The sequence below is a fragment of the Macaca fascicularis genome, chromosome 2 (assembly GCF_037993035.2).
Source record: "Macaca fascicularis isolate 582-1 chromosome 2, T2T-MFA8v1.1".
In the NCBI taxonomy this organism is placed as follows: Eukaryota; Metazoa; Chordata; class Mammalia; order Primates; family Cercopithecidae; genus Macaca; species Macaca fascicularis.
This window is the reverse complement of record NC_088376.1, coordinates 163,377,998-163,396,608: the sequence shown is the minus strand read 5'-3', so window position 1 is coordinate 163,396,608 and position 18,611 is coordinate 163,377,998. Positions and strand designations below refer to the sequence as shown.

The window sequence follows — 18,611 nt, the reverse complement described above, 5'->3', positions numbered from 1 at the left end:
CCTAGGTACATATCCAAAAGAATTAAAGCAGAAGCTCAAACAAATATTTATACACCAATGTTCATGGCAGCATAATTCACAACAGCCAAAAGATACATGGATAAGTTAAATACGCTATATGCATACAATAGATTATTATTCAGCCATAAATAGGAATGATGTTCTGACCCACGTTACAACATAAATGAACATTATGCCGACTGAAATAAGCCAGACACAAAAGGACAAATATTATGTGATACCAATTACATAAAATATCTGGAATATGCAAATTCATGGAGACGGAAAGTAGATTAGAGGTTACCAGGGACTCAAGGAAGGTAACAATGGGGAGTTGCTTAATGGATAGAGTTTCTATTTGGGATGATGAAGAGGTTCTGGATATGAATAGTGGTGATGGTTGCAAAACATTATAATTAATGCTACTGAATTGTACACTTCAAATGATTTAAATGGTTAATTTTATGTTATATATATTTTTTACCATAATAAAAAATGTTGGCTGGGTGTGGTGGCTCATGCCTGTAATCCCAGCACTTTAAAAGGCCAAGGTGGGAAGATCGCTTGAATTCAGGAGTTCAGGACCAGCCTGGACAACACAGGGAAACCCGTCTCTACCAGAAAAACATAGCTGGGCATATGCCTGTAGGCCCAGCTACTCAGAAGGCTGAGGCAGGAGAATCGTTTCAGCTTGGAAGGTTGAGGCTGCAGTGAGCCATGATTGCCCCCACTGCACTCCAGCCTGGGCAACAGTGCAAAATCCTATCTCAAAAAAAAAAAAAAAAAAAAAGTAAAGACTGATAAATTGTACCTTATAAAAATAAAATAAATACATAAAATGTAACTAGCAATTTTAAGACACTTAAATACTTGAATTAATGTATTGAATACCTACTCTGGGAATTAGTGTTATGTTTCCATTTACAGAGACAAAACAGGTCTAATTGATTGACTAAACAGTAGCTGTAAATATGATCAGTGTTTGGATGTCTATTCATAGAATAGGCACAATTTTTCTGAGAGATGATTTGACTCTTGGCTGCTTCCTGTATGACCCCTTGATTTACATTTTATTCAAGAGTTTCTAATATAATATTGTGGAGCAAAGAAACTCGACAGCAACGGCTGTTGAGAGAAAGTAACTGTCATATTAATATTGCTGGGAAGAGGTATTGTGGTGTTACCAGATTCCAGATTTGCACCTTTTCCCCTCAATCCCTTTATCCCTCTTATACATCATAGTGATTTATGAAAATATATGTATAATTCTAAATAATTTTTAGATACTTCCATATATACTGAACACCCAATTATCTCTTTGCTATCAAAGGAGAATTTATCTTTATCATGACACTTGCCATCATTACAAATTTAAAGCCTAAAAATTAAAACTTAAGAGGTTTCACACATTTAAGAGCTAATTTATTTAATAATAAATCAAAAGTAAGTATGAGTTTCATTTAGTAGTAGCAAGAGCTAGCTGCAGGGAAGGTCCTCCCAAGGTGGTCCTTTTTCTTCTTTTCAATAAAGGCAGAACTCTATTAAAGCATATTAGTAAAAACCATACTTAAAATGATTACTGCACCGAACTGAGCAGCCACCAAATGCAATTGGTACCAACTGTAATAAGGGCCTCTGCTCTCAGGAGGCTTATGACTAACTAAGGCAAGAAGTCACAGATAGCATACTCTGCAGTGTAATTTATAGATGAGGTGAAAACAAAGTGTTCCAAAATTCTAAGAGAGACATTGGAATTCTGACCACAACAAGTGTAATTTATGGAGCCTCAGAGTAATTATAGGATCTGGAACAGCTGGCGCTCAAATTTAGTTGTCCCCCCGGTTGCTGGAACCTGCCATTTCTGGGAAGTTAAAATTTGCATCACTGCTTCTACTTGTGATAAAATGAAACTGCTTTCAAAGAGAAGATTCCTATTCCTAGCCTTCTTGGGTAACTTCTACTACCTCCACTTAAGGATGAAAAGGGAGAAGGTTCCTCCAAGACTGCCTCATGGGGATCAGAGTGTCACCTCCATGCTTCTGCCCTAAGTGCCCCTGAGCACACCCCAAAGGAAGGCTAAGAGATTTTTGAGAAAGACCATGTGACTGGCTAATAAACACCTATTTTCCTCAGATTCTACCTGAATTTATATCATCAGTGCATCACTCTTTTATCTTGTCCTCTCTTCCTCTTTTTAAATATAAATATTCTCTAGAGATGGGGTAAAACATTGAATGAATTCACACTGAGGAAACTGGCCAGGCACAATGGCTTATGTCTGTAATTTCAGCAATTTGGGAGGCCAAGGCAGACAGATTGCTTGAGCCCCAGAGTTCGAGACCAGCCTGGGCAACATAATGAGACCTCGTCTCTACAAAACAAAACAAAAAAATTAGCCAAGTATGGTGGCATGCACCTGTAGTCTCCGGTATTTGGGAGGCTGAGGTGGGAGGATTGCTTGAGCCCAGGAGGTTGAGGCTGCAGTGAGCTATGACCATGACATTGCACTCTAGCCTGGGTGACAGAGCAAGACCCTATCTCAAAAAAAGAAAAAAGAAAAAGAAAAAGAAACTCTTCAGGCTGATCAGATCTGCTTTTCTCTGGTGAGTAGCTTAGGAGCTCTACATTTCTGGCTGCTGCAATAGACAAAGTGTAGAACAGAGGTCAAGGCCTCAAATTTCTCTGACTTCCCAGCTGGGCTTGAGAGTGACATAGGCCCTCACCTGAGGGCATTAGTAAGCTGTCCTTAAGAACAAGAGTGTATTTTCTGGCTGTTTTCTTAACTCATTTCACTATAGAGCCATGCCTAATATTAACAGTGCAGTGCTAGACTACAGAGGCCCGACACTCCTACAGCCTTCTCCTGACTTCTAGCTGGGACCCCACACCACAGACCCAGAGGAAAAGAGACCCAAAGATCCCTGCAGAAAACTGAGAATAGTTCCTTTACCACAGTGGTTTCATAATCTGTTCTTAGTTTCCTGTTTCTGCTGTAAACGATTCACCATATTTTATAAGAGAGAGAAGGCCAGGCTCTTGTGAGCCAGGAGGGATTTGAGAGATGATGAAAGCTATGTATGTTACCCGTAACCTAAGGACTTCTGCAAGGTGCCCTACCTGAGCTGGAGTCGCGCCTTTTTCCCCTGGACATGGAAATACCTGTCAGTGCAGAAAGGCCTACTTTTGATCTTGGAAATAAGTTTTCTGGGGTGAGTTCTTAACCCTTTCCAGCTTTCCCACCCACTTTGGCTGTAGCCATGGCCTTCAGATCTATGTTTCTCAGGGGACCTGCAGGCCCCAGATATAGCCCTATGCTGTCCTCCTACCCCAGAGCACACTGTTCAGGCTACTTCCCCTGGGACTGAAATCCAGTGTTTCATTTACTCTTTTTCTTTCCAATATCCTCATGACATTCAATATTGCACTTACTCTAGGTCCTCCCTGCCTAAGGCCCAAGTCAACTTGCTGTCCGGTGGGATTTGTAATCCAATGCTTCCTCGCCCTAGCAGAATCCCCTGTGTATAATCAGAAATGTGACTGAAAAAAGGACAGAGCCCTATGGCTGTGGATCCCAGTCCCCCACTGCTGACAGTAAGTCCCCAGGAGTGAGCTGTGTAAGCACCTTACATTCTGCACTTGGCTGAAAACAGCAAGGCAAGCCTCCAGTTGAGAAATGTTAACCCCTAGGAAATCCCTGCCTCAAGTCCTTCTCATCCCTTGGGAAGTGCAAATTGGGTAGAAAAGAAACTGATTAAAAACAGAACAAAACAAATCATATTTAGATATTTTGGCTTTTCTCACAAGGGCTGGATTCAAGCATGTCCTTCAAAATAAAAACAACTTAAGTCAATAAATAAATGTAAGAAAGTCCAGATGTTCACGTGAAGACAACTGTGGTCATTTTTTGGCAATCCCCGGTTGTCTTTTCCACCTGTCTGCTCAGTTGTGGTCTCCCTCTCCCTCTCTTGTTGGGGCCCATGCCCCCGCTTTACTGTTGCCAGAGGCTTGTACTTAGTTTTCCTGTTAGGTAGGAGCAGTTACTTCCACTCCCCACACCTGCCATAAAGCATCTTTGTAAACAAAGTCAGTAGAAGGAAAATCTCCTGATATCCACCACATTCGGCTTTTGCTGATTCTGTTCACCTGGGAGCAGCTGCTACTGGGGAATAAGAAGGTTGAGACTGAGAGTGAGGACCGCTGCCTGCTGGCAGGACCCAGGAGAGCAAAGAGCCCTCAGCTGGTCCATCCTCCCAACTCCTGGCCAGCCTTCTGTTCTGAGATCAGAGCGGTGGGGTCACACTCTCAAGAACTGTGCTCAGCCGCCTCATCTCACACCCTTTCCCTCTCGCTGTGTGTCTGCCTCCCTCTTACATAACCACGCTGGTGATTGGCACTGTCATAAATCAATACTTTGCTCACTTTCACATCAAGTAACACTATCCAGGGAGGTGGTTTCAACAAAGGAGGAAGTATTAGGAGATCTAGGTTCAAATTAACGTTGCCCCTAAAAGTAAAGGACAGAGACCCTCAGACTGATGAAATATGCTCAGAATTACTTAGACAAAGCAGATATTTGCCACTCTCTTCCCCTTCTCCTGTGTTTTTACAGTGAAGACACCTGAAAGAAAAAAGTAGGGGGAACATAATGAGAGTAAATACGGTAATCTCTTCATTTGCTAGTTCAAGCGCTGGACTTGGGACTTGGGAGTGGCAATGGGGCCCTTAGAGCCTACATCTGACTTGGACTGAAATGTAGGTGAGAGACAAGATTGTCTCATATCCGGGGAAATCATAACCTATGACTAGGACAGGAAGAGGAAGCACTGCCTTTACTTCAGTGGGAATCTTGGCCTCTGCCTGAAAGCCAGGTGTTCACAGTGAGAAAAGCAAGAGAATAAGCTAATACAAGGCAGCGGCTCCTTGGTAAAGCTACTCCTTGATCGATCCTTTGCACCTGATTGTTCAACGTGGACCCCAGGGGAGAAGTCAGAGCGAAGAACTTACCGCTAAGCAGGTATGGTTTTTCTTTCTTTCTCTTTTGCTAGGGGCTGACCGCCCTTCAGCTTCATCCAAAAGATGTGTGTGAACACAAGTATACCTTCTGTTTGAGGTCAGCATCATAGTGGGTGCTGAATCATGTTGGCCTTGCTGCTGTCTCCTCATTTCTAGGTTGGAAAAAAAAAAGGCATGAAAACAGTCACTTAATGTTGCGCCTCATTACTGATTCTCTCTGGTCCTGCACTAGCCTCCTAGAAAAATCACCACGGGGACGCCTCAACTCTGCATGAGTTACCACAAGTCACACATACAGCCACCTCCCTGTTACAGGGCTGGAGTCCCTGGACCCAGGAAATTCTGCCCCCCCCACCCCAGGACTGTGGGAGCTGGGGGCTATAGGAACTGGGAGCAACTCAGTCCTGATTCCTTTTGACCTGCTGGGTTAGTGCTGGCAGCCCCCTGAGGCCAAGGACAGCAGCATGACCGTCACCAGGACTCACCACCTCAAGGAGGGGTCCCTCAGTGCACCTGCCACAGCCCTGCACAGTCCTGCGGCTGAGTTGGCTTCAGACCAGTGAGTTTTCTACCTCTACTATTGAGAGGGCACTTTGTCCCACAGAACCGAGTCTTGCCTGCATGTGCTCAGTGCCACCAAGCCCTTCTTCTCTCCACATTACAGCCCGGCTTGGCTGAGGCTATGGCCAGAGGCACTGCTTTAAGGCCACTCCATATCTAGGACAGGTCAACAGACACCTCTGAGGCCACTGAGTCTTGACTCAATGAATCAGCTATAGCAGGCACTGTTCCTCTGCCACATGGCCTCTAATGATCTGGCCGGAGTTGAAAGGATGCTAAGGGAGGCCTCAGAGGCTTATTTAATCAGTTGGTTAATGGGAAAAAGTATTTTTTGGTACACAAATATGCTTTAAAAATAGTTATGTCATAAAAGTCTAAACCTGGGGTTGACAAACTATGGCTCACAGGCTAACTCTGGCCCACCAGCTGTTTTTATAAATGAAGCTTTATTGGAACACAGCCATGCCCATTAGTTTTGTATTGTGTACAGCTGTTTTTGCCCTACAACAGCAAAATTGACCAGTTGCAAATGAGACAGTATGGCCCACAAAGCCTAAAATATTAACTCTCTGGCCTTTAACAGAAAAAGGTTGCCAACTTCTGATCTAAAAGCTGTCAACTTGTTCCAAAATTATTATGGAATAAACCCAAGACAACCACAAAACTGACTAGACTATGTTTTTTAGGTAATAACTTTTTAAATTATAAAGTAATACATGATTTCATGCTCCTTGAAAATGAGAAAGCAGTATAGATAAACCTAAATTCACCTTTGGCCTTTCTGTCAATCCTAATCTCCAGTTTCCTCAGAAGTACTTAGTGTGATATATTTACTGCCAGACCATTGTGTCTGTGTGTGTGTTCATCTATGCATAGATGTACCATTAAACATATCTGTTGTCATGTTGTTCTAATTCTGTTTTTCCACTCAATAGCATGACTTGGAGACTTTCCATGTCTGTATAGAGCTCTACGTCATTAATTTTAACAGCTATGTCATATTTCACAGTGTACACTTCTTTTATTTAGCCATTTTCTTTTTGATAGATATTTAAACTTTTTCCAATTTTTCAGTCTTACCAATGAACCCCACTGTGTTTGTCTGCTTGTAGACATGTGCAAGTATTTCACTAGAGGAACTACTGAGAAGTTGAATTACCACATCACAGGATATATGTGGTTCAATTTTTGAATGCCAAACAGCCCTTCGCAGTGCCTAAACCCATTGTACTCCCTCCAGCAGAGAAGGATAGTTACTGTTCCTCCATACTCCAAGCAATGCTTGCTGTTTATTCAGCATTTTATTATTTTTTCCATTTGAATTAGTGCAAATGACAACCCATTATTTCAATATTTTAATTTCCCTGATTGTTAATGAAGTTGAGCATTCTTTTTATAGGACCTCTCTTGACCATTGTATTTCTCTTCTTAAATTACCTATTCATATCCTTAGCTTATTTTATGTTGGACTTTTTTCCTTCTTTGTAGGAGTTTGTTATTTATTCTCAATGCAAATTATTTGATATGCATGTAATATTCTCCCTAAGCCTGTCACTTGTGTTTTAACTTTGTTTAAATCATACTTTTTAGCCAACAGAAATTTTTACTAATATTTTTGTTGTTATTTTGATGTAGTTGAACCTATCAATTTCCCTCTTTATGGATTTTACTCTCTGAGGCTGATTTTTAAAAGATTTCGCAGCTTCCAAGATTATGAAGCTACTTTGGTGCACCTTCCTGTAATACTTTTATTTAAAAAGTTAGTCTTTATTCATCTGGCACTTATTGCAATACATTATATCAATACTATTTATTGAAAAGTCCATCTTTTTCCTATTTGTCTGAAATGTCACCTCTATCATGTACTCAATTCCTACTTATACATGTCCATTTTTCTGTCCTTTTGTATTTATTTCCTATTCCTGAGCCAATTTCCACTATAATGTTTATATTTTTCTACTTGATATTTTCCCCCAATAAATAGAAAATCTATTTTGTGTTTTGACATTTTGCCTGGTTACCTTATGGAATTCTCTTAATAGTTATAAAAGCTTATCAGTTGATTCCTTTGGAATTTCTAGATAGACAAACATATCATCTTTATATAGTAAGAGTTTTGCTTCTTCCTTTCCAATCTTTACAAACCTTAATTTTTTGTGTCTTACTGGTTTTTCTTGGCTGAGTAGTAGCCATGAAAGAAGATAGTGTCAGAGCTGATACATACAGTTGTGTGGGAAGTATACTGCACAATTCTAGGGGATACTGTTTACAAACACTTAGATGTCCTAGGCATTCTTGTCATGTTCCTCATTTCCATTTTTATTTTGTACTATGAACTTATTTTTCTTGGAACCTTCTCTTTGGGATTCATTGAGATCGAAACTGTTTTCCTCTAGAGGATTTATTTTTGCTTTTGCCAGGAACCTGAGGACAGAACTAACTGGGACCACCATAAGCTTGGGGTCTACTGACCACACAAATAGTGTGAATTCTGACCCAAACTTACTTGATCGCAGGCCTGTTGTTAAGAATCTCAAAGGAGTCTTTTCTTTTTGCTCTACCCAGAGCCAAGGCTGAGAAGGCCTGGGATACACCTGTCTCCCTCTGTGGTTCCTACTGACAATGTCACCCTTAGGGGATCTTGAGTTTATAGTCTATGATCTGGTTGGTCCCCAGGCTTTGTCTCCTATTCTACCATTAAAATCCAGGCTCCAGGCCTACAGGAGTCCAGAAAACCCCAGGATAATCATGCCTCCCCTTTCTCATGCCTCTGGCTTAACATAATCTTATAAATTTTGGCCTCTTGAGACTTCCTTTACTTTCCTACCAGCTCAATCCTGCATGAAAGATGACATTCTTACAAATTTATCCAGTATTTTTAGGTGCTGTATACCAGGAGAATTTTCTCTAACCACCTTCTCCATCATAGTGCCAGCAATAAAATCTTTATTTTTTATTTTAATGAGATTGATTCTAATGCTTCTCCAATAAGATACATAGTAAAAGTGTTTAGTAACTATTCTATATCAGTTTAGTGAAGCTCTCTTCCATTCCTCTTGGTTAACCAAGAATTTTAATCATGAATGAATATTGAGTTTTATTAAATGCTTTTCAGCATTTATCAATTTCCTTATCATATTTCCATAGCTAATTATATAACTCATCCCAAGGGTGATGGAAGCAGAGGTGACCCAATGGCCACTAGGACCCTTGGAATGCAGACTCATGATTTTTCCATTAAAAAGAACAATAAATTGAGGGAATGTGGACAACATTAATTCAAATTCTTAGTGTGGTTGCCATGTTCTGTTCGCTGAGCCATTAGACTCTTGTCCTCACACTTCAGATATTGGTGTCCTGGGCACAACCTGGGCAGGACGGGAGGAATGTGTAGGGGACCCCTCTTGCATACAGGGGCCTTTTAGGTGGCACAACTTGAAGGGGGCTGGGAAAAGTTCTCTGCAACACCTCCTGAACCTCTATGAAACATCGATATGACAAACTGAATACCCAACTGGAAATTGACATAAAGAGGCATACCCAAATCCTAAATCCTAATTTTCCTGGATCTGTGTAAGTTCCAAAGGGTCAAACTATAAAACTACAGGCAATACTGGCACTACACATGCATTGATAAGACATAGGCAGTTAACTCGGAGGCCGCTGTGTCCTGTTAAATATCGGAGGAGGGTACTGTGTGTACTTATGACCTGGGCTGATAACCAGCTCTCAACCCTGATGTGTGTCTAGGAACCTTCTGACCTCTTGGATCTGATGACCAAGTCCCAGGAAGCATAAAGGTCAATTTTCATTTATGGCCCCCTGAAAATAGCAGCTGACTTCACTTTCTTGAATTCACAAACTGTGACTTCGGCTATCTGAGTTTCCTGTGGAGGCCTGTGCATGCCAGGGCCAATGAGGAGACTTTTGTTTACAATACTTGATTTGTTTCATAAAGAATTTAAAACATATAGCCTCATTTTGTCCCCATGAATTCTGTGAAAAAACAACTTGCGTCATGTATCTATTTACTTGACAGGAAGAATCAGAATAAAGGAAAAGAAAAGATGTTCTGGCCAGGCATGGTGGCTCACGCCTGTAATCCCAGCAACTTGGGAGGCCGAGGCAGGTGGATCACTTGAGGTCAGGAGTTTGAGACCAACCTGGCCAACATGTTGAAACCCCGTCTCCACTAAAAATACAAAATCATCCAGGCATGGTGGCACACAACCTGTAATTTCAGCTACTCTGGAGGCTGAGGCATGAGAATCATTTGAACCCGGAAGGTGGAGGTTGCAGTGAGTAGAGATCAGGCCACCGCACTCCAACCTAGGGGACAGAGTGAGACTGCCTCAAAAGAAAAAAAAAAAGTTCTGTCATTAATTGACTTCATGAACTAGAACACACCCCAGAGCCCCTGTTTCCTCATTTGCAAAAGGGATAATAAGAACGGCTCTGCCCCCAACTCACTTGTTCAACTTGGGATAAATCCTGCCCTGCCTTCCTCACAGGCACCTCGACATGAAGTTGCAATTTTGAAATGATTTTGTAAACAGCAAAACTTGTGCAAATGTGAGTTAAACTCACCAAACATCTCCCTTCACTGAACAGCATCAATGGTTTTATAGGCATCACTTGCCTGCATCTTAGAAATTCAGTATTCTTGCATTACATTCCCCTTACCTGCTTTTTTCTCTTTATCCTCTGGCCAATTCTGCCATTAATATGTGTGTGTGTGTGTGTGTATGTTTGTGTGTGTGTGTGGTGCGTGTGTATGTGTATCTTGGAGATAGTGGGATGATTATATATATATTATGCATCGTTGTGCAGCCAGTCTCCAGAGGTTTTTCATCTTTTAAAATGGAAACTCTACTCATTAAACAACCCCCATTCCCCTTGCCCCACAGACCCTGGCAACCACCATTCTACTTTCTGCTTCCATGAGTTTGACTACTATACCTTGTATTTGTCTTTCTGTGACTGGCTTATTTCAATTAGCATAATATCCTCAAGGTTCATCCGTATTGTAGCATGTGTTAGAATTTTCTTTTTTTTTCAAGGCTGACTGTATTCCATTGTAGTATGTTCCATGTTTTGTTTATCCATTCATCAGTTGATGAAATTTGGGTTGCTTCTACGTTTTGTCTATTGTGAATAGTGCTGCTGTGAACATCAGTGTACAAATAACTCTTTAGGACCCCGATTTCAGTTCTTTTTGGATATACACCCAGAAATGGTTGCTGAATTATATGATAATTCTATTTCAGTTTTCTGAGAAATTGCCATATTGTTATCTATAATGGCTACACCATTTTTACATTCCTACCACCTGAGTCCAGGGTTCCAATTTGTCTACAGCCTTGTCAACACTTGTTATTTTCTGTTTATGTGATAGCAGCCATCCTAAGGAGTATAAAGTGATGTTTCATTATGGTTTCCATTTGCATTTGCCTTATGATTAGTGATGTTATTTTTTCATGTGCTTGTTGGCAAGTGATGTTCTTTTAAATATGTACTATGTTCTTTATGGTCAAAATAAGTAATTTATTCTGTGTAATTTTCCAAACCACACAACTTCTTGGAAGGCATGTTTAAGTGTTTACATAATAAAACAGTACATTTCTTTCTTGCAAGCAGCCCTACACCACATATTATTCCATTTCTGGCTCTGTCTGCCAACTTCAATGTGCTGTCCTCAGGGTTGGGTTGGCTGGAGTGGCCCTGTGTGACAGGCATGTGAGTGTCCCTGAGCACCGTGCAGATACTAGTCTGTATTGTCAAGGAGTGTTTTAAGTCTCCACTTCAGGGTGATGACTGCTTTGGTAGGAAAAGAGGCAATTTAAAATTCACCTGATTTCTGATTCGTTCCAATAATGTTTTGGTGCCTTTGAATATGGCAGCCCCCTAGACAGCAGTCCAGCCAGCAGACCTTATAACTTAGCTCTGTCTGTATGTCTGACATCTAGACTCACAAGAAGAGGATCCAAATGGGTCAGGGAATTACTTGTCCCTGGGACAGAACAATTACACCATTCTTCACAGGCCCCAGAAGGTCTATGGACCCTTTGTTTGGGCACCAGGAGCTCCTCTAAGAACAGGTTTGGGGTGGGCTTGGCCTCCACAGTGGCCTCCTCCTGCAAGGTCAGGCTGGATTAACATCTGTGAGAGTCTCCTGCACAAGGAGAGGTGGGAGGCTGTGAACACTTGTATGTAACACCATTTGTCCCCTTGTGTAATTGCTTCACCAATGTTGACAGCTCATGTGACACACCTGTCTTCTTCCGATGGAGGAAGGAAGTAATACCATTTTCTATCAAAAGCATTCCTTGATCATCGCTGGCCTAAAAAACAGTTATTTGATAGGTCTCTTGTCAAAGTCAGTGATATGGTTTGGATGGTTTGTCCCTTCCAAATCTCATGTTGAAATATGACCTCCAGGCCGGGCGCAGTGGCTCACAACTGCAATCTCAGCACTTTGGGAGGCCAAGGCGGGCAGATCACCTGAGGTCAGGAGTTTGAGACCAGCCTGGCCAACATGATGAAACCCCGTCTCTACTAAAAATACAAAAATTAGATGTGGAGGTCAGAGTGGAAGCCAGTGTGAGAGGGTTCAGAAGAAGAAAACATAGCTGCCAAGTGTTTGAGTCCATCAGCAAGTTTGGGCTGGCCTTAGCTGTTGCAGGAGGCATGGTGAACTCTGCCTTATATAACATGGATGCTGGGCACAGAGCTGCCATCTTTGACCAGTTCTGTGGAGTACAGGACATTGTGGTAGGGGAAAGAACTCACTTTCTCATACCGTGGGTACAGAAACCGATTATCTTTGACCACCATTCTCAACCACGTAATGTGCCAGTCATCACTGGTAGCAAGGATTTACAGAACGTCAACATCACACTCTGCGTCCTCTTTGGGCCTGTCACTAGCCAGCTTCCTCGCATCTTCACCAGCATCGGAGAAGACTGTGATGAGCGTGTGCTGCCATCCATCACTGCTGAGAGCCTCAAGTCAGTGGTGGCTCGCTTTGATGCTGGAGAACTCATCACCCAGAGAGAGCTGGTCTCCAGGCAGGTGAGCGACAACCTTACAGAGCAAGCAGCCACCTTTGGGCTCATCCTGGACGATGTGTCCTTGACAATCTGACCTTCAGGAAGGAGTTCACAGAAGCAGTGGAAGCCAAACAGGTGGCTCAGCAGGAAGCAGAGAGGGCCAGCACTCACTGGCCACTGCAGGGGATGGCCTGATGGAGCTGTGCGAGCTGGAAGCTGCAGAGGACATCACGTACCAGCTCTCTCACTCTTGGAACATCACCAGTCTGCCGGTGGGGCAGTCCGTGCCCCTCCAGCTGCCCCAGTGAGGGCCCACCCTGCCTGCACCTCCGCGGGCCAACTGGGCCACAGGCCCGATGATTCTTAACACTGCCTTCCTTCTGCCCCCACCCCAGAAATCACTGTGAAATTTCATGATTGGCTTAAAGTGAAGGAAATAAAGATAAAATCACTTCAAATCTCTAAAAAAAAAAAAAAAAAAACAAAAAACAAAATTTAGCCGGACGTGGTGGCGTATGCCTGTAATCCTGTAATCCCAGCTACTCGGGAAACTGAGGCAGGAGAATCGCTTGAACCCAGGAGGCAGTGGATATAGTGAGCCAAGATCATGCCACTGCACTCCAGAGTGGGTTGACAGAGCAAGACTACGTCTCAAAAATAAAAAACAAACAAAAAGAAATGTGACCTCCAGTGTTGGAGGTAGGCCTAGTGGGAGGTGTTTGGTCATGGGGGTAGATCCCTCATGACTGGTTTGGTACCCTCGGTAATGAGTGATTCTCACGCTTAGTTCATACAAAAGCTGGTTGTTTAAAGAGCCCGGCACCTCCTCCTCTCTCTCTTGCTCCCTCTTGCCATGTGATGTGCCGGCTCCCGCTTCACCTTCCACCATGCTTGGAAGCTTCCTGAGACCTCACCAGAAGCAGACGCTGGTGCCGTGCTTGTACAGCCTTCAGAAGCATGAGCCAAACAAACCTCTTTTCTTCATAAATTACCCAGCCTCCGATTCCTTTGTGGCAATACAAAATGGACTAACACAATCAGATCTCACTGTAACTCCAGAACCTTGCTGCCCACCATTCTCTCCTAGCCAAAGTCCACTTTTTCCCCTCCAGAGTTACCACAAGGAAAATGAACAGCCTCAATCCTTGCCACTCAGGTGTCTGTGTAAAGAGAGTCCACCAACAGGCTTTGTGTCAGCAACAAGGCTGTTTATTTCACCTGGGTTCAGGCGGGCTGAGTCCGAAAAGAGAGTCAGCAAAGGGTGGTGGGATTGTCATTAGTTCTTACAGGTTTTGGGAAAGGCCGTGGAGTTAGGAGAAATGTTTTACGGGCAGGGGGTGGATCTCACAAAGTACATTCTCAAGGGTGGGGAGAGTTACAAAGAACCTTCTTAAGGGTGGGGGAGATTACAAAGTACATTGATCAGTTAGGGTGGGGCAGAAACAAATCACAATGGTGGAATGTCATCAGTTAAGGCTCTTTTCACTTCTTTTGTGGATCTTCAGTTGCTTCAGGCCACCTGGATGTAAACAGGAGATATGATGGCTTAGCTCGGCCTCAGAGGCCTGACATAGATGAAATTTCTCTTCCAAACACCACTAGCTGGGGAGGTGGCTCTTGGCTGGGGCTGGTCCGTGCACAGGCCAATAAGGGAGCTGGGCAAGTGCGGAAGTGGAGACTAGCTGTGTCCCAGACAGCGACTCTCCCCAGCCTGTGACCCTGCAGAGTCCTTTAGCAGGGCAAAGTGCAACGTAGGCAGACCATAAGGGATGCCTCGGTAACAGACAAGCTTTGCGTGCCTGCAGGGGGACAGGAAGAGGGTGGGGCAGGAGAGGGAGATAAAAGGGCTCTGAGGCGTACTCTGAGCTCCTTCAGTCTCCTGCTCTGCTCAGCCAGTCAGCCCCGCCTCCCTTGTTTACGACCACACAGCACTGCTGTGTGTCTGCCCTTACCTGTGACTCTTCCCTAGCTGCTGCATGGCTAGCATCCCTCTTCTTTTCTCCTACTCTCTTAAGAAACATGCCCATCACCTGCAGTTTCTCTGGGCTCCCCATTAATCCTCCTTCCTCATCTAATGCTGCCACCTCCCTGTGCCTGGAAATAGTCAAGGCCGGATTCTGTTCTTTTGCTTGAATTTCTTTCACTTTGCTTCTTAACTCTTTCTAAACTACAATTCCCCCATTCTCACTGACTTAGTTTTCCCTCTCTCCGTGTTTATCAAACTATATCCCACCACGCCCTGACAAGGCTTCTCTCCCGTAGATCATCCCCTTTCTAGTATTTTGCTGGCAATATATAGTGGGGTTTTCTCCTTTGCCCTACGTTGTCACTAAACTTCCCAACCTAATAGGCAGTGTCTTGCACCTTCTACTGATCATTTCATTCTTTCTAGCACTAAAGATGACCACTTCCCATGTCTGTACCCAATTCCAATTCCTGGCCTGTTGGCTCAGATGTATCTGTAGCACTCACCCGTGTTCTCATGCCTAGTGTCTAAATATTTGACTCCAAAGGTCACTAGTGGATCACCTCCCTGCCTCTCACTTTCCCCCAAGGCACAAAGTCTCCTCCCAGCACCTCCCTTTAGTCCTTCCCTTCCTCGTGTCTCTTCTACAGGGAGAGGAACATGCTCAACTTTGTGATTTTTTTCTAGTTTGTAGTTGTGATCTACCCTGTACCACTGAATCATCTCACATGATTTAAACACTCACACCAAGTGTGCCACACTTCACGGCTTAATCCCCTGTTGATCAGAAAACCCCAGGTCCCTGGAACTGAAGCAGGGTCTCATTCAGCCTGACACAACCTGAAATTTCTCCCTGACTTCTTTCCCAGCCCCAAGACAGGGGACTTGCAAGAGTCCCTGTGTTGAGCCTCCTTGGAACTCACTGTCCTCCGTTGATCAAGGCCCACCCAGCAGGTTCTGTCTAGTTCTAATCCTCAAGGCTCCTTTGCATCCCTTCCTTGCTCCGTTGTCCAGCCCTGAGCTCTCTCAAGTCTTGTACTGCTCTCCCCTTTTCCCTTCCCTTCCAACTCTATTCCTCTCCTCTCTACATACTCCTGGGAGCCTTGCTCTTTCTGTAGGAGAAACTTCACACTGATTTTATTTCAAATTCCCCTCCATTGCTATCTCCAGTTGCACTGCTCTTCTTAGTTTCTTTCCCTCCACCTTCACACTTGTCTTCTCTGGAGGGCAGGCTCTCCTGGGGGCTTCCCCTGGGCCAGCCTCAGAGTGGCATCTGCTTTTCTGGTTCCTCCCCACCTCCTCTCCCCTCACTTCTTGCCCTGCCAGATCTGTCTATGGCAACAGCCCCTGCAGCAGCGTGCTCTCCTCTTCCTCTTCCTCTTCATGCCCAAGGCCATGTCAGCCTCTCTTAGCAGCTTCCATTTTATTGTAGGGGCACTAAGCATAAAGCAGTTAGTGAGTAAAGCGAGTTAGTTCAACATCAGTGGCAAGGGCTAGGACCTGGCCTCCTGACTATGACAACAAGACAATGCCCACTATATCTCCCTGCCAGGAGCAAAAACCAAAGTCCTCTGACCTCCAGGAGGCTGCCTGCCAGCTGGGTCCTGTGTGGTCACAGTCAGTCATTCCCGTGTTTATGTGTGTGTCGTTCATGGAAGACCTCCCTTCTCCCTTGAATAGGGGATTTGGGACCTCTTAGCAAATGAAGTAACAGCACAAAGACGTGTGTGTGTATGCGTGTGTGTGTGTGTGTGTGTGTCCCCTTCTCATTCTTATTCTCCACTGCCCCCAAACACAGGGGATCTTATACAGAAAATCAGCATTTCGCAGAAAGGAAATGGCCTCGTGAGGAAGCAGCAGGAACAGCCTGTTTATGGGAGAGCTCAGTGGGCCAGGCAGGAGGTGTCCCGGCCCTTCCTCTGTGTCCACCATACTTCCTTCTTCAAGCTGTTGAAGTGGTGCTCTGGGATGCCAGCCTCCAGGCATTCAGCCATCAGACTCTTACTCTAAAGAGGACAGGGAAAACTGAGGAAATACAGACAATTATAGAGGAGAAAATGAAACTAATTCCAACCCCAAATTCATCACTATTTCAATTCTCTATATATACATATCTACACACACAGATACATACATACATCTCTCTAAAATATAGCATATACAGGACATTATTATTATTGTAGTTTTAAACCTTCAATATTGTTTTATATGCACCCATATATTTACCCTTTTTAGTTCTCCACATTCCCTCCTGAAGTTCCATGCTCCCCACTGGCTTTTGCCAGGATAACTTTCTTTGTTATTACTTGTAACGCAAGTATCTGCTGGCAAAAAAATTCTTCAGTCTTTGTCTGAAAATGTCTTTATTTCGCCTTCACAATGGAAGGATAATTAAACTGTTGGTCAAATTCTTGGACAGCAATAAAGATATCAACCCATTGTCTTTTCTGTGTTACAATTTCAACTGAAAAGTCAACCATTAATCTTATTTTTATTTATTTGTGGTTAATTTTTTTTTTCTGGGTATTTGTAAGATTAGTTTTCTTGTCATCGATTTCCAGCAATTTTATGATGTGTGGGTAGGTGTGTGGGGAGGTATGTGTGTTTTTAATCCTCCTTTCATTACTTTCAAAAACTTCTTGCAAATGTGTGTTCCCAGATTGCTTCTGTCCCAGTCTTGTGTCTGTAACATATGTTAGGCTATTTCACTGAGTTTCATGTGTCTCTTACACCCTGTTTTTTTCTTAATGCTCTTTATTTTGTTTGTTTCTGTGCTTCGGTTTATATATTTTCTGTTGACCTAATTTTGAATTCACTATCACTGTCTTTTGCTGGTTCAATCTGTTGTAAAACATCCAATGAGTTGTCAATTTCAGATATCATACAGTTAATTTCTGGAATATGCAGAAATGTCCAGTTGATAATTTTTAAAAATAGCATTATTGAGAGATAGCTTATGTATCATAAAGTCTAATCATTTAAGTGAACAATTGAATAACTTTTAGTATATTTACACTTGTGCAGCTATCATTAAAATCTAATTCCAGGACATTTCTATGCTCCAAAAAGAAACTTACTGTCCATTTGCAGCCACTCTCTATTCCACTGTCAGCCACAGGCAACCACAAATCTACTTTCTCTATGGATTTTCCTTTCCTGGACGTTTAATATAAGCGGAGCTATACAATATGTGGTCTTTGAGTATACTTCTTTCACTTAGAATAATGTTTTCAAGGTTCATCTGTGCTGTAGCATGTATCCTTCATTCTTTTAAACTACTGAGTAGAATTTCATTGTATATTAGTATTCCAGTTGTATTCCACATTTTATTGATCCATGAACCAGTTGATGGCTATGTGGGTTGGGTTTTGGGCTATTATGAATAATGCTGCTATGAACAGTTGTGTACAATTTTTGTGTGTGGGCATAGCTTTTCATTTCTCTTGGGTGGATATGTAGAAGTGGAATTTCTGACTTACGATGAATTTATGTTTAAGTAACTGAGCAATTGTTTTCTTAAATGGCTGCACCATTTTACACTCCTGCTAGCAGTGCATAAGGGCTCAGTTTCTCCACATTATTACTGATTCTTATGTCTTTTTGATTTGTAGCCATTGTTGTGTATTGTAAGAGGTATTTCTTTGTGGTTTCAATTTGCCTTTCTCTAATAACCAATATTCTTGAGTATATTTTCACATGTTTATTGGTCATTTCATAGCTTCTTTGGTGAAATATCTATTTTAATCTTTTGCTCATTTTAAAATTGGGTTATTTGTATTTCTGTTATTGAGTTGTAAGAGTTCTTCATATATTCTGAATACAAGTCCCTTATGGGATATGTGATTTTAAAAATAATTTCCGTCTGTGACTTATCTTTCTACTTTCTTAATAGTATAGAAAAGCACAAACATTTTCAATTTCAATGAAGTTCAATTTATCAACTTTTTTGTGCCATATTTTTTCTGATTAAAAAACAAACAAACACAAACAAACAACAAAAAAGACTTTTAAAAGCCAGGAAT

General features: G+C 42.6%; 1 protein-coding gene and 1 pseudogene across 2 annotated transcripts in view; both read left to right on the top strand.

The window, feature by feature from the left end:
• Nucleotides 1-4,776: 4,776 nt before the first annotated feature.
• The window catches only part of NR1I2 (nuclear receptor subfamily 1 group I member 2), a 32,919-nt gene continuing 19,084 nt past the window's right edge, over nt 4,777-18,611 (top strand). Inside the window, exon 1 of one of the 2 annotated variants that reach the window (XM_005548054.5) lies at nt 4,777-5,014. Coding sequence is in view for 1 of the 2 variants with exons in the window: in XM_005548053.5 (XP_005548110.3) it covers nt 5,478-5,572 (95 nt within the window). In the remaining variant the exon portion in view is untranslated. Of the gene's footprint in view, nt 5,015-5,400; nt 5,573-18,611 lie in introns of those variants that run through there. The other variant, XM_005548053.5, reaches the window with a different exon arrangement.
• Nucleotides 11,385-13,081, top strand: LOC135969568 (prohibitin 1 pseudogene; annotated as a pseudogene).